The following is a 14,272-nucleotide window of genomic DNA, read 5'->3' on the forward strand; positions in this document are numbered from 1 at the left end:
TACCTACTTGTACTTGTCTACAGGTAATTACACATCTCAGCTGACAAAAATGACATGCAGAGTTCCCCAAGGCTCCATTCTGGAGCCTCATCTGTTCAACATCTATGTTCCACTGGCTCAGATTATAGAAAACAACAAATGTATGTTACCATAGTTGAGGAGATTACACAAATTTAAATAACCGTATCACCAACGGACTATGGTCCAATAATACAAACACTGAGCAAATGGATTGAACAAATCAACGATTGGATGTACCATCATTTTCTTTAATTAAACAAAGACAAAACTGAAGTGATTGTTTTTGGAACCAAGGAATAACGATTAAACGGCTTAGCTTATGTTAAAACCATAGCCCAAGCCAGAAATCTTGGTGTAGTCATGGACTCAGACCTGAATTTCGACAGCCATAACCACTGTAATGTTGTCTTTACAGATCTCCCTAAAATAATTGATCAGACGACTGCAGTTGGTTCAGAACGCTGCTGCTCGAGTCCTTACTTACTACCAAGAAAGTAGATCATGTCACCCCAATTCTCAGATCTTTACACTGGCTCCCTGTCTGTCAAATAATTGATTTCAAAATACTGCAGTTGGTTTATGAAGCATTGAACGACAAAACTACAATTTTTATCTTGTTCTATATTGTGAACCATCCATCCAGACCTCTCAGGTCATCTGGGGCAGATTTCCCCAGAATCAGAACTAAATACAGAACTGAGATGCAGCATTTGTTTTCTTTTGCGCCACATACAGTATCTGGAACAGACTCTAAGAAAACTGCAGGGATGCTATACCTCTTTTTTGTTTTCGAAACTAAAAACCTTACAGTTTCTGACGTCCTATTACTGAGATGTTTTTTCTTTCAATTTTATTTTTTTATTGCAGTAATTAATGTCTTAATGCTTGGTATGTTTTGTAAAGCACTTGAATTACCTCATTGTCGAAATCTGACATACACATAAACTTGCCTTGCCTTATTTTACCCACACATAAAAACTGTAATAAATCACAAATACTACAACCAAAATTAGAATTTATATGACGACAATCCGCTATCCTTGGATCTAAAAACTGACCCTTAGAAGTCCATTTATACCCCCTCCGAGTTTGGCCATGTACACACACAGTGTTTTGTTTGCTTTTAGACATAAAGGCCAAGCTGACAACACTTTGGCGAACAAGTAACTCCTGGGGAAAATTCTCTTGGAACAAACGTCACACACTGTTATTCTTCTACACTTATACAGTAGTCCTTTTGTTTCCTTGATACGTAAAGAATGAAGATGCTATAGTGGCCAAAAAACGCTGCAACAGAAGGCTGATACTTTAGAGTGCTTGGCTGTATTTTTGACAGGACACTGACCTGTAAATAATCAGCCTCGTTATTCGACTCACTTGTTCGTTTAGCAGCGTGTAATTGAATGTGATTTATGTGACCAAACACTAAATACATGTTTTTAATAAATGCTGATGGAGATGGCAGATGATTCTGGATATATACTGATTTCTATATTCAAGGGAATATTAAACTAAAATCTTTCATAGTGCCTCATATTCTACATGTAATTCTTGCATATTGTGATTTACAATAGACCTTTGTTTTCTAGAAAGGACATGACATTAAATAATGCCCTTCGGTCAGTTCAATCTAGGATTTGTGTCTCTTTGAAAGAGATACACCAAAGAACCGTGTCCATCTTCAACATGTCAGCAGGAGACAAGTTCTGGACCTGGTCCATATTAGCGGGAGACAGACTTTGTGGACACAGTACTGCTGTTACCCTGGGAGGTGTCCTTTTTTATTATTTGGGGGATGTGGACAAGCTCCTTGTGCAAAACTGTCAGCACGACAGAGAAATGAAAACATATTAGGGTTGTAAGAAGCTCACACAAACATGGCGTGACTCCCTCTGATTCATCGTCAATGGAGCGCTTACCGATGACATCAGGCCGTCGTTCACTGGATCCTGGGAGAGCGTTTTAGCATATTTCTTAGCGTATTTTTAATTTTTGAAGCTGTGTTTTGGCTATTACTAATTTTACTTCTGTGATCTTGAGAAGCTGGTCCAAATTATTTAGGAACACACGAGACTGTCTCCGTCAGGCGCACAAGAAACCGAGACTAATTGGTGATTATGTGGCCTGTTTCATGCGCTTCTGCACCAAAACCACTCTAATTTCATGTCAACGCTAGCAGGCATATTGACCACTAAGTGGCTCTATACTGCAGCGGTGTCCAATAGCATATAGATTTACATTCATACCAACACTGCTCCGACCCAAACACTGCACCCCCCCCCCCCCCCCCCAAAAAAAAAAAAAAAGAAAACAGATCTATAAACTCACAACTTGTCACAAGCTTGTAGACCGGCTTTTATCACCACGCGACACAGTCGTACGACGAAGGATAAACCAGGTTCAATCTTGGCTCGTTCCTGCACTACGTGCCAAAGATAATTCCTTGTGCGACACTCATGCTTGGCGCTAATGTTTTTGTGATTGTGAGTGCAGTGGGGGAGCCTGCCTGTTTCGGCAGGGCGATGTTGTGATGTTTTGAACATGTGTGGGTCTGGAGCACCGCTGAGCACGGTTTAGGAGCCAGAAGAGTCACAGCCCGGCTTACTGCTCTCGTTTGAAGCCTGCGCTTTAAAACATTTCCTCCCGCGTTCTCCGTCTTTCTTCCTGCACTTAATGGTCTCTATCCCTCCCTCCCGCTCTCTCTGTCTTTCTTCTTGGTCTTTCATCGTGCCTGCCTCTATGTTCTTACTTTACACTGGTCTGCTGGTGAAACCTGACACCAGAGCAGTGACCTGGCCTGGCCGTGACTCTGGACTTGGAAACTTTACGACGCATACAGGTGCCACACACACACACACACTCTAGTTCTCACGTACATACACACATACACTCTGATACACACAATGCCTTGAAAATGCATGCCAAACATGCATCTCCATACACACACAAAATAAAAACCTTGAGTATGTAAAGACTTACTAGTCGGGCTCAGAGACGAGGTCAAGGGCTCTCATCACGTCCTCCAACAGAGGGGCTGAGATAAAACCATTATCTACAGAGAGAGGAAGAAAGACAGACGGAAGGACAAAGAGAGAGAGAGAGACAAACAGAGACAGAAAGAGAAAAGACAAAAAAGCAGAGAGAAACAAAAAAACAGAGAGAGAAAGACAGATGGAGACAGTGAGAGATTGTTAATTGTAACCACAATGAGGGAAATCAACAACACTGCTAAATGTAAACTAGTACTGTATATTTGTAATGTGTTGTAATAGCAGTGTTAAAGTGATGTCTGTGTTAACCCCTCGTGTCAACAAAGCACCCGTTAACGTCTAAGGACACAGACTAAGACAGATATTTAAATAGAGGTTGATGAACTGGATGACCCTGACACACACACACCTTCCATACTGACCAAATACTGTGTACACAGGCAGACTCTGGGGACGGACCCTGTCTCATAGTAAAAACATCCACCACACACACACAGGCACATGTGCCCGACCGCGCGCGTGCGCACGCACGCACGCACGCACGCACGCACGCACGCACACACACACACACACACACACACACACACACACACACACACACACACACACACACACACACACACACACACACACACACACACACACACACACACACACACACACACACACACACACACACACACACACACACACACACACACGCCTTGTCCTCTCCTGTGTCTGACCTACATTCCCGAGCAGTGATGATTGCTCTACCTGAGAGAGGACCAACGCTAAACACTAACATATGGGTGTTTGCCCATGGTGTGTGGGTGTGTGTGTGTGTGTGTGTGTGTGTGTGTGTGTGTGAGTGTGTTATCTGTCTTGTTTAAGCACTAGCACATGAGCATGGTGTGTGGCTCGTACGGTTATGTCAACCCCACTCACACACGGTGTGAACGGGACTAATTGACTAACAGTGCGGGTCAGATCTGAGATCTGCCCTAGTCCATTCAACTCAACGGGAACTAAACACAACTGGACTTGACACACGTTCAAATCAATACAAATACATGATGTGAATGTACACGCGGTCTTCTATCCTTGTGAGGACCAAATGCCCCACCACTTGTTTTAGTTGTTGGGGCTTGAAGAGATTGAGTGTAGTGAACAGATTTTGCGAGAGAAACAAGCGGCCAGGTCTACGAAAACAAGCACAAAAGAAGCGACTAGGCTACATGATCACAAACATAAGGGCTCCCCAGCTTAACTAGTTAATATAGCATACAAATCTGTTGTACCACTTGAACCACATATACATAGACTATTTGAAAAAAGCCCTCCTTCAAGCTCACACCGTGTCATGTTGTGACGTGTTGTGAGCTTGTAGATCTGCCATTAAAAAACTAGAAAAAGTGCTCCTCGGAGCACTGCCAGACCCCTAGTGGTTGAAATCTGAATGGCCGGACTTCGCATGGCGTGTGTGCAGAGGAAAAGAGGGACAGACCGACCGACCAACAAAGCCTCCTGTAGGCCGACCCCCTGGGTCTGGAAAAACTAGAAAAAGTGCTCCTCGGAGCACTGCCAGACCCCTAGTGGTTGAAATCTGAATGGCCGGACTTCGCATGACGAGAAAAACAATCCCACAGTCGCTTATAATAAGTGGACTTAGCAACACTGGTCAAGCACTTCCAAGAAAGGCAGAAAAAGGCAAAAATAATTCTTTATAGTATACAGTATACCGACAGGAAATGGGGAGAGAGACACGCGGAGTGACACTCCGAAAAGGTCGTCTGGATCGGGATTCGAACCCGCAACACACTGTCAGACTGAATTGGAGACTAAGTGCCCGGACCGCTAGGCCAGCAAAATCTTTGAAATATTCAAAGCTTTTATTAAAATGTTTTTGGCTGTTTCTGCTATTCTTTGTATATTGAAGTATATACTGTAGGGCTTAAGTGGTTAACATTTGGTTGCATCCGTGGCTAATAAGATAACCGATCTCTGTCAGCAGGCTCACACCATGAACAGTGCTGAAGCCAACGATTGGTTCACTTGAACATTTCCATTGTACTTAACATATCAGTACTAGATATGTATGAGACTGGTGTATCTCTATCAAATGATGAAAGCGTTGTACTTGTGGATGTTGAGAGTGGTTAACCACTTGAGCTCCAGCATCCACATTCTGGGGAGAACGTTAGCCAAAAACAGACGATCTACAAGCTCACAACGTGATGCGTTGTGAGCTTGTAGATTTGGAGTAGATGGGAAAAAAAACGTACAGAGCCAACTCAATTCCAGTTTACCATGTCTAGAGGGTTTAAGTGGTTAAGACGCTCTGGAACCACATATATACCCCCCCACTGAGCTGGAATCTATTCCCCGCTGTACCCTCGTCACTGCTGTCTGTCTGTCTGTCTGTCCCTCTCTCTCTCATCTTTCCTGCTGTCTACTACTACTCTCTCTCAAGGTTCTTTATTCGTAAACCAGGATACATTTGATTTACACACTGGGAGATTCAGCAATCCAGTTAAAAACAAGAAGACATGAAAACTAAACAAACACTTTGTCACGATGACCTTCTTAGAACGTTTTAAAGTGCATCTACACACTTAGTATCACATACACACTCACCCACTCACTGCTTAAGCAAACATTCAACGGAAATAGCAGATGTACAAGCTCAGAACACACTGCCAAGCAATGCATTGTAGATCTGATATTTTTGGCAAAGAGATATGTTGTTGTTGAGGGAAAAAAGGAGCGAACCTAGAATTGACTGCTGGGGGACTCAGATCAATGAAGTAGATATAGGATTCAACTTGCACCATTTGTTTAGTTGTACAATGGCTGCAGGTACAAAATAATTTCTATAATTTATTTTTCCACTTCAGGGCCTAAAAAACAGCTGCCGGACCAACGGAGCTGAAATTCACCATGTAAAGGATGGGAACAGTCTTGAGAGACAGAGCTCACTTGATGTTGCAGCTGTGAGAAGTATAGATAGTGAAAGGTTGATGATAGCTCATTTGGCAATTTGGTTTCGAGAATAGTTTTTCTCCAGAGACAGGTTACCAAAACATGACACAAGGAAAAAAAAGACGAGATTGATTCAATAAATGCCGATAAAAAAGGGTCATCATGGTTTTGTCGATGGGACAGGGACAGTTTTCTAAGACCACACAAATGCTGATGTCCATTTTTACACATTGCCTCAAAATTCAGCTTGAAGGTCAATTTAGTCTGATGATTGTCCCAAGGTACTTCTACTTTTCTACACAGTCCATGAATTTGAATGATCGTCGACTCTTTTAAGTCATCACACCAGGTGACCAACTCAAGGTCTGGGCCATGGCTGGACTCATTATCCCCTAAACTGTCTCACTCTCAGCTCTCCTACATCGTTACCCTCTCATCTTTCTTACTGTCTGTTTCAGCTTTCTGTCTCTCCTACCCTGTCTCCATCTCAGCTTTCGTACCGTTTACATCGCCTACGCCATCACACTCTCAGCTTTCATACGGTCTGTCTCTATAAAGAAAAATCACACCCTGTGTGAAGGAAGCGGTGCCTTTGGGGCGGGGCGTAACTCATTTCAGTTCGTCCCTATTGGTGGTCTGAGTCCACTTACCAAATTTGTACTTGGTAGCATGCTGCAAACTGGAATAATGGCTGTTTAAAGCCCAGCCAATGGGCAGATAGAGGGGGCGTGGCTTAAGTAATTACAGTTTGTCCCTATTGGTGGTTTTAGTCCATGCACAAAATTTGTACTCCGTAGCATGCTGCGAACGTGAGTTATGGCTGTTTAAAGGCCAGCCAATGGGAAGACAGAGGGGGCGGGGCTTCAGCAATTCATGCTCGTCCCTATTGGTGGTCTAAGTCCACATACCAAATTTGGACTTGGTGGCATGCTGCAAACTGGAGTTATAGCTGTTTTAAATCCCGTGCCCTAAACGGGCGGACGGACATAACATACGCGGGGGGTCCCTGGACCCCGCTTTGATAACTTCAGCAATTCATGCTCGTCCCTATTTGTGGTGTAAGTCCACATACCAAATGTGGACTTGGTGGCATGCTGCAAACTGGAGTTATAGCTGTTTTAAATCCTGTGCCCTAAACGGGCGGACGGACAGAACATACGCGGGGGGTCCCTGGACCCCGCTGTGATAACTTCAGAAATTCATGCTCGTCCCTATTGGTGGTGTAAGTCCACAAACCAAATTAGGACTTGGTGGCAGGCTTCAACCTGGAGTTATAGCTGTTTTAAATCCCGTGCCCTAAACGGGCGGACGGACAGAACATACGCGGGGGGTCCCTGGACCCCGCTGTGATAACTTCAGCAATTCATGCTCGTCCCTATTTGTGGTGTAAGTCCACATACCAAATGTGGACTTGGTGGCATGCTGCAAACTGGAGTTATAGCTGTTTTAAATCCTGTGCCCTAAACGGGCGGACGGACAGAACATACGCGGGGGGTCCCTGGACCCCGCTGTGATAACTTCAGAAATTCATGCTCGTCCCTATTGGTGGTGTAAGTCCACAAACCAAATTAGGACTTGGTGGCAGGCTTCAACCTGGAGTTATAGCTGTTTTAAATCCCGTGCCCTAAACGGGCGGACGGACAGAACATACGCGGGGGGTCCCTGGACCCCGCTGTGATAACTTCAGCAATTCATGCTCGTCCCTATTGGTGGTCTAAGTCCACATACCATATTTGGACTTGGTGGCATGTTGCAAACTGGAGTTATAGCTGTGTAAAATCCCGTGCTCATCATCCCGTGCTGATACGGACGGACGGACGGACATACGGACAAAGTCAAGTGTAGAGCGGTTGGCACCGCTAAAAAGGGGGAGTGAACTCTCCACTGTCTTTTCAAATGAAATAGATCCAGTCTTCTAACTGGACTTGTCTGTTTGTGATGGGGACAGTGGAGGGGTGGTGGATGTGATGGGGACAGTGGAGGGGTGGTGGATGTGATGGGGACAGTGGAGGGGTGGTGGTGGATGCTGTTTAGATGAGAGGACATGGGGACAGACAGGGGCAGTGGGACACAATGAACAGAAACATGTGTGTCTGGCGCCTTCCTTCCATAACAGTGAGCAGTGCTGACTCTACATGTGACACATAGTAAATTTATGTTCTGCACAGCACTCAGCTCAACCCTGGCTGCAGTGTGTGTGTGCGTGCGTGTGTGCATGTATGTGAGAGAGGGAGAACCAATGTGTGCACCACCTGTATGTATGTGTCAGCATGTGTGCATAACTGTGTGTATGACATTTTGTTTCAGTATGTGTATGTGAGTTTGTGTTTTGTGTGTGTATACAATGCGAGTCAGTTCCTCTGTATATGTGAGTTTGTTTCATGTGTGTACATGTGAGTCTGTGTGTATGTGAATTTGTTGTGTGTGTGTATATCTGAATCTGTTTGTGTGTATGCGAGTTTGTGTATGTATGTGTGCGCATGCGTGCGTACATGCAAGTTTCTCTGTATGCGAGTTTGTGTTTCATGTGTGCGCACAAGTCCGTTTATATGTGCACAGTCGTGTGTCTGCGTACATGCAAATGTGTTTCTTTGTGTGTGCACGTTTAATTGTGTGTGTATTTTGTTTTGTGAGTAATTTGTCTGTTTCTCTGCGTCTGAGTTTTTGCTTTGTTGTGTGTATAATGTGAATCTGTCTTTCTCTGTGTCTAAACGAGTTTGTGTTTTTTAGAGTTGTTCATGTGTGCATGTACTGTATATGATGTGAATGTTTGTCAGGTTGTACAGTATGAACAGCTAAAACATGTGTGGACATCCAAGTGCGTATATGAGTTTACATAAATATATGCGTGTGTATTTGTCTTTCTGTATGTGTTCCATGTGTATGTATGTGTGAGTTTAGGTTTCTGTGTATGCAATAGAATTTGGTCGATTTGTTTCTTTTGAGGGTGTCTGCGTGTCAGAGTGTGTGTGTGTGTGTGTGTGCGCGTGTGTGAATTAGTGAAGAACATGCATGGCTCCACCCATGGATTTGAGAACAAGCAGAAAGCTGAGGAAAACCCTTTCTCTCTCTCTCTTTCTCATATTCTGCTTCTCTCTAGTCTAGATGTTCCTCTCCTTGCTCTCTCTCGTTCCTCTCCTTTCTCTCTCTCTCTCTCTCTCTCGTTCCTCTCCTTTCTCTCTCACTCTCTCTCCGTCCGATGTGACAGAGAGTGAAGCAGACAGTTTTGTTTACATATTTGGTGTCAAGGCAACCGGAGCAGACAAGACTGCTCTCAGCTGCTACGACTCACCTCACACACGCACGCGCACACAGACACATGCATTCACATACACACATATGAAGATAATGTGTGTGTTAATTTTCGAACACACACTTACACAAGCTTAAACTGTGCAAAACCATGCACACGTGGACAGAAAGAAATCCACCCAATTCACAAATGCATGCTTGTATTGCGCACACATGTTCTTTCCCTCTTTGGGAGCATATTGTTGTGATCAGCAGGGAGAAGGGGAATGTTGTTTACTCAATCACAGAGACGCACACTTCATTTCACCAGCATGGACCTCTGGCGTGTTATTATTACTGTGAGACACAATGTGTTATCAGTGTGTGCTAAGTGAATGTGTGTGTCATGTACTGTATGAGCGTGTGGAATGTGTATACCATTTGTGCGTGTTATCTGTGTGAATGTGAATGTGTGTGTGATGATTTTATCAGTCTGCCAGCATTGTGTGACTGTCTCATGGTTCCAGCTGAGACACGGTACATGTGTCTGTGTGTGCAGGTAAAGAAACACGTTCCTCATGATCTTCACAGTTGATATTTCTGACTTAAATGAATACTTCACCCAAGAAATTACTTTATTTCTATCGTTTACTTAGCCTGTGATATCTTGAAGACACGAGAATTTTAATTTGTTCAAGCCGTGACATGCACAAGTGAAGAATGTGCATAGGTAGTGCCCGTGTGGTTCAAACGGAGTGCATTCACATGCATGCGAGCGGCCAGGCACATGCATCTTTCGTTTAGTGTTTAAAACGTTTGTTTTCTTCTGCTATGGTTATATTTTGGAAATACTTTTCACCAGATTTCAGTAGAAAAGAATCTAAACCACACTATGAGCAGTGTTTATAAAAAACTATTTTTGATGTTGTTTTGCTGTCGTTAAAATCGGTCTCTGATACTTCAATTCATGAAGTATTTTCTTCATTTTTGGATTCTTCTTTCATCCAAACAAATTCTCAGTGTCTTCAAGACATCAATGGGTAGGTAAACGATAGTCGGCTATTTTTTGTCATGCGATGGAGCATAAATTAGGCATTAGACTCCAATGTCATCGGCTAGAGCATTGGATCTCAAAGTGGGGTCCGGGGGCCAGGGGTCCTTGAGAGAGTTCCAGGGGGTCCCCAGCTAAATGATAGTTAGGAACCAAATTGACCCTTATGGGTCTGTAACTGAGAGTGTACAAATGGAACCAAATGGACCCTAACGGGTCCATTTGGTTCCATTTGTACACTCTCAGAGTTAAATTAACATTGATTTTATATATGAATTGGGGTCCCAGAGATAGAAATGATATAAAATGGGGATCCGTAGCCTAATGCATGTCAAACTGGGGGTCCTTGAAATTAAAATGGTTGAAAATCACTGCTAGAGCCGTAAAAATCTTCTCTTATGAGGGTCCTTGGCATATCTTTTCAAATGGGGGTCCGCGGGCTAATAAGTGTCAATTTGGGGGTCCTTGAGATGAAAGAGTTTGAGAACCACTGGGCTAGAGTAGACTCTTTCAGAGCCAAGCAGTCAGTCGATAGATAAGGCCTGAAACTTTCCCCAAAATGTCCTACATCATATACTACGTCATAGATGGGTGTCATCATAGACTGGCCACATAAGTCCAAGATCCACGTCAAGGCACGGCATAAAAACAGTTTGTCGCTATAGTTCTGTACCGCAAGACAGGATCCTGACAATGCAGAAGACAAAAGGCACGGAGGAAGAGAGGATTAAGGAGAAGATGACATGGGAGGAGGAGAGAATCCAGATGATCAAAGAGAAAGAAACCTTGTCACAAAGGTTCCACTCTGCTCAGCAGTTGATTCAATACATGAAGAACGTGATGAAGACGACAGAGAACAAGATCATAAAAGTGCAAGAACAAATTAAATGCATAGAGGAAGGGAGGAGATCGGAGAAGACCAAATGGGAGGAGGAGAAGACCCAGCTAACAAAAGAAAAAGAAGCTTTGTTGCAAATGTTCCTGTCTGGAGAACAGACAAACAAATACATGACCAACGAGATGAAGACGAACGAGAGGAAGATCCTGAAAATGCAAGAGAAGATTAAAGGCATTGTGGAAGAGTGGAAAGAAGAAAAGAAGAAATTGGAAGAAGAGAGAATCCAACTCATTAAAGAAAAGGAGTATTTTTCCTCTCTGCAGAGAGCAGAAGAATGAGTACATAAGAACTACATAAAGTCCAACGAGACAGATACCCTTTTTTTTAACGTTTTGGACATTATTGCCTATAATGACATGCCCAAAAATAGGGGAGCAAGTATGTTTTAGCCAGGCTAAACATTAATTGTGTTACCTTTAGTTGTAGTTAGGGTTTTTGTCATGGTACATTTTGCACATAACTAGATTCTTCCTCTGCATTTACCCATAGTAACTATTAGGAGCAGTGGATGCCATTGATATGGCACCCCGGGAGCAGTTAAGGTCATCATTTTGGGCAATATGAAAATGTCTTCAAAATGCCGCCAAGCACCAAATTTGTCAATAACTGCTGGGGGACTCAGATCAATGAAGTATATATAGGATTCAACTTGCACCATTTGTTTAGTTGTACAATGGCTGCAATTTATTTGTTCCACTTCAGGGCCTAAAAAAAATAATCGATCTACAAGCTCACGTGTCGGGATGTGCCATGTTGTGAGCTTGTAGATTGGCTATTTTTGTTATTAATTGTATGACGAACTATACCAGGTGTAAGCAGTTAGGTTTCTTGCTCAAGGACTCTTGAGCACAGACTGGGCGAACAGGCAACCTTGATACTCATTCAGCTACAGATGCCCCAATTAAACAAGATCAAGAGAGTGATGCAGACTAGAGTTTTGAGATTGTTGTGTGTTGGACTTTATGAGTTGTGTTTACAGGTGTCCCTCTGTGTCACCTTGCACAGAGAGACAAAGAAGAAGACAGGGGGTGGTTGACTCAGCTGGGACGAGGAAGAGGACAGGAGGAGGGAGAGAAGACAAGACAAGGAAGAAGGGGTTTACTCAGCTGGAAAGAGGTTTCTGATCTCAGTAACATTAACAACAACTGAAAGAGATGAAAGGAGGAATAAACTGCCGCCCTGTCTGCAGAGGAGAGAGAGAGAGAGCGAGAGAGGAGAGAGGAAGAGTGGGAAGAAGGAGAGGAAAAGTGGAGAGGGAGTGAGAAAGGAGAGGAAGTGAGAAAGGAGAGAGGAGAGGAAGAGAGAGAGGTTAGGAAAAGAGAAGATGAAGAGAGGATTAGGAGAAAGTAGAAATAATGTTGAAGGGGCAGGTTGACTCAGCTGTGACAGGATTTGATCTCAGCAATATAAACAACCAGAAGAGAAGAGGGGAGAGAGAGGGGAGAAGTGAAGAGAGCAGAGAATTTAATTGGAAATATACCTCATTATAAAATCAATTATGAGCTCATCCGTTTGTTTAAAACGTCTAGTGTCATCAAAACACACTACATTTCGTATTAGTATGTAAATATACATACTCAAAGATATAAACCCAGCACTCACACTCAAGCATCCATCCCATCAGAACCTGAGACTCAACAGTCCATCCCCCTGCATTGTGCACAGTACTCCCCCATTTCCACAAATAGCTATGGGAATTGGCAGTCGGTCAAACAGACAAAACATTGCCCAATCCGTTCCATTCTAGCCATTTCATTAGTATCCCTCTTTAGTGCAACCAAGGGTGCATACTTCTTTTTTTTTGCCCAACCAGAGCCCGACTGGACCAATTAGCATAAATACTTGGCCTGAACCCATCAGGTCCCATCGGGTTGTTTTTTTCACTGATTATTGTATGTTATGATCAGGCTCGTGCTTCAAATCACTTCGGGTCAGGTTTACATTTTCAGGCCCGTCGAGACCTCTAATATTAAACCCTGAGCTGAGCAGGAGGAGAGGAGAGGTATATGTAGACACCAGACACCTGCTCTGAGATAAAGAGAGGGCAGGAGAAAAGACAACATGGCCAAGACATTCTTCTGTCAATGTGCGTCTGTGTGTGTATTTGAGAGAATCAAAGTAAAGGCGAAATAAATCCTTTTACTGGTCTGTTTTCACTTCAGCAGCAAGCCAAGAAGCAATGGGAAGAAATATGACAATATGATTGGTATTGGGTGTGTATAATGCAGTGTGTTCATAATGCTTTTGAAGGACAGTAAAATATTGAAGTGAAATTAAGTGAAGTCGTTCATTTACCTTCGGGATCAAATGACTGGAAGACCCTCCTGGCCTGCTCTGATGGAGACTCTGGACCTACCAGAGACATCTCCTACAGAGAGAGAGAAGAGAGCAAGGAAGAGAACATTGAATAAGTGTGGCCCAGCTAACCCATCTAAACCATTTTCATTCCGTCATGCAGCAAATCCGGACCTGTACAGTGAGTCATTCTTCACACTTTTAAGAGTTAAATTAACACTGGAGTTTACTGTAGCATCATATGCTCTAAGCACCGTTTCTGATATTTTTTCTACCCTGACGAACATAAAATGATATCATATAATATGGGCTTATCTGCATCAGAAAAGCCCACATCAGTCAGTCTGTAGTCAGTCTCTACACCAGTGATTCTCAAATTGGGGGCCGGGGACCCCCCAGGGGTCCTTGTGAGGGTTCCAGGTGGTCCCCAGCTAAATAAATGATACTGCAGTTAGGAAGTAATAGGAACCGAATGGACCCTTAGAGGTCGGTCACTCAGAGAGCGTACAAATGGAAACAAATAGACTTTGTTTGTTTCCATTTGTACACTCAAGAGTTATAGGGGTCCGTGGCCTAATGCATACCAAACCGGGGGTCCCTGAAACAAAAATGTTTGAGAACCGCTGCTCTACAAGTTGCTGCGGGGTCTCTGTGGACAGCCAGAACACACACACTGGGCAGAGACCCAACACACAGACTCACATCAATAATGACAAGTCCAGTCAAACCTTATTTGTGCACTGCATTTCACACACAGACACACTCACAATGCTTCACAGGGGGGTAAGAAAACATAGAAAGTCATGCAAGAAAAATAAACTTAAA

General features: G+C 43.5%; 1 protein-coding gene across 1 annotated transcript in view; it reads right to left on the minus strand.

Moving 5' to 3' along the window:
- mindy3 (MINDY lysine 48 deubiquitinase 3) overlaps window positions 1–14,272 on the minus strand; it is an 82,582-nt gene that overhangs the window by 11,057 nt on the left and 57,253 nt on the right. Inside the window, exons 12-13 of the mRNA XM_084052869.1 lie at window positions 13,448–13,520; window positions 3,001–3,073 (exon numbers count right to left, since the gene is read on the minus strand). Of these exons, the coding sequence (XP_083908995.1) occupies window positions 3,001–3,073; window positions 13,448–13,520 (146 nt within the window). The remainder of the gene's footprint in view (window positions 1–3,000; window positions 3,074–13,447; window positions 13,521–14,272) is intronic.

Source organism: Gymnoscopelus microlampas (assembly GCF_963454915.1).
Source record: "Gymnoscopelus microlampas genome assembly, chromosome: 3".
In the NCBI taxonomy this organism is placed as follows: Eukaryota; Metazoa; Chordata; class Actinopteri; order Myctophiformes; family Myctophidae; genus Gymnoscopelus; species Gymnoscopelus microlampas.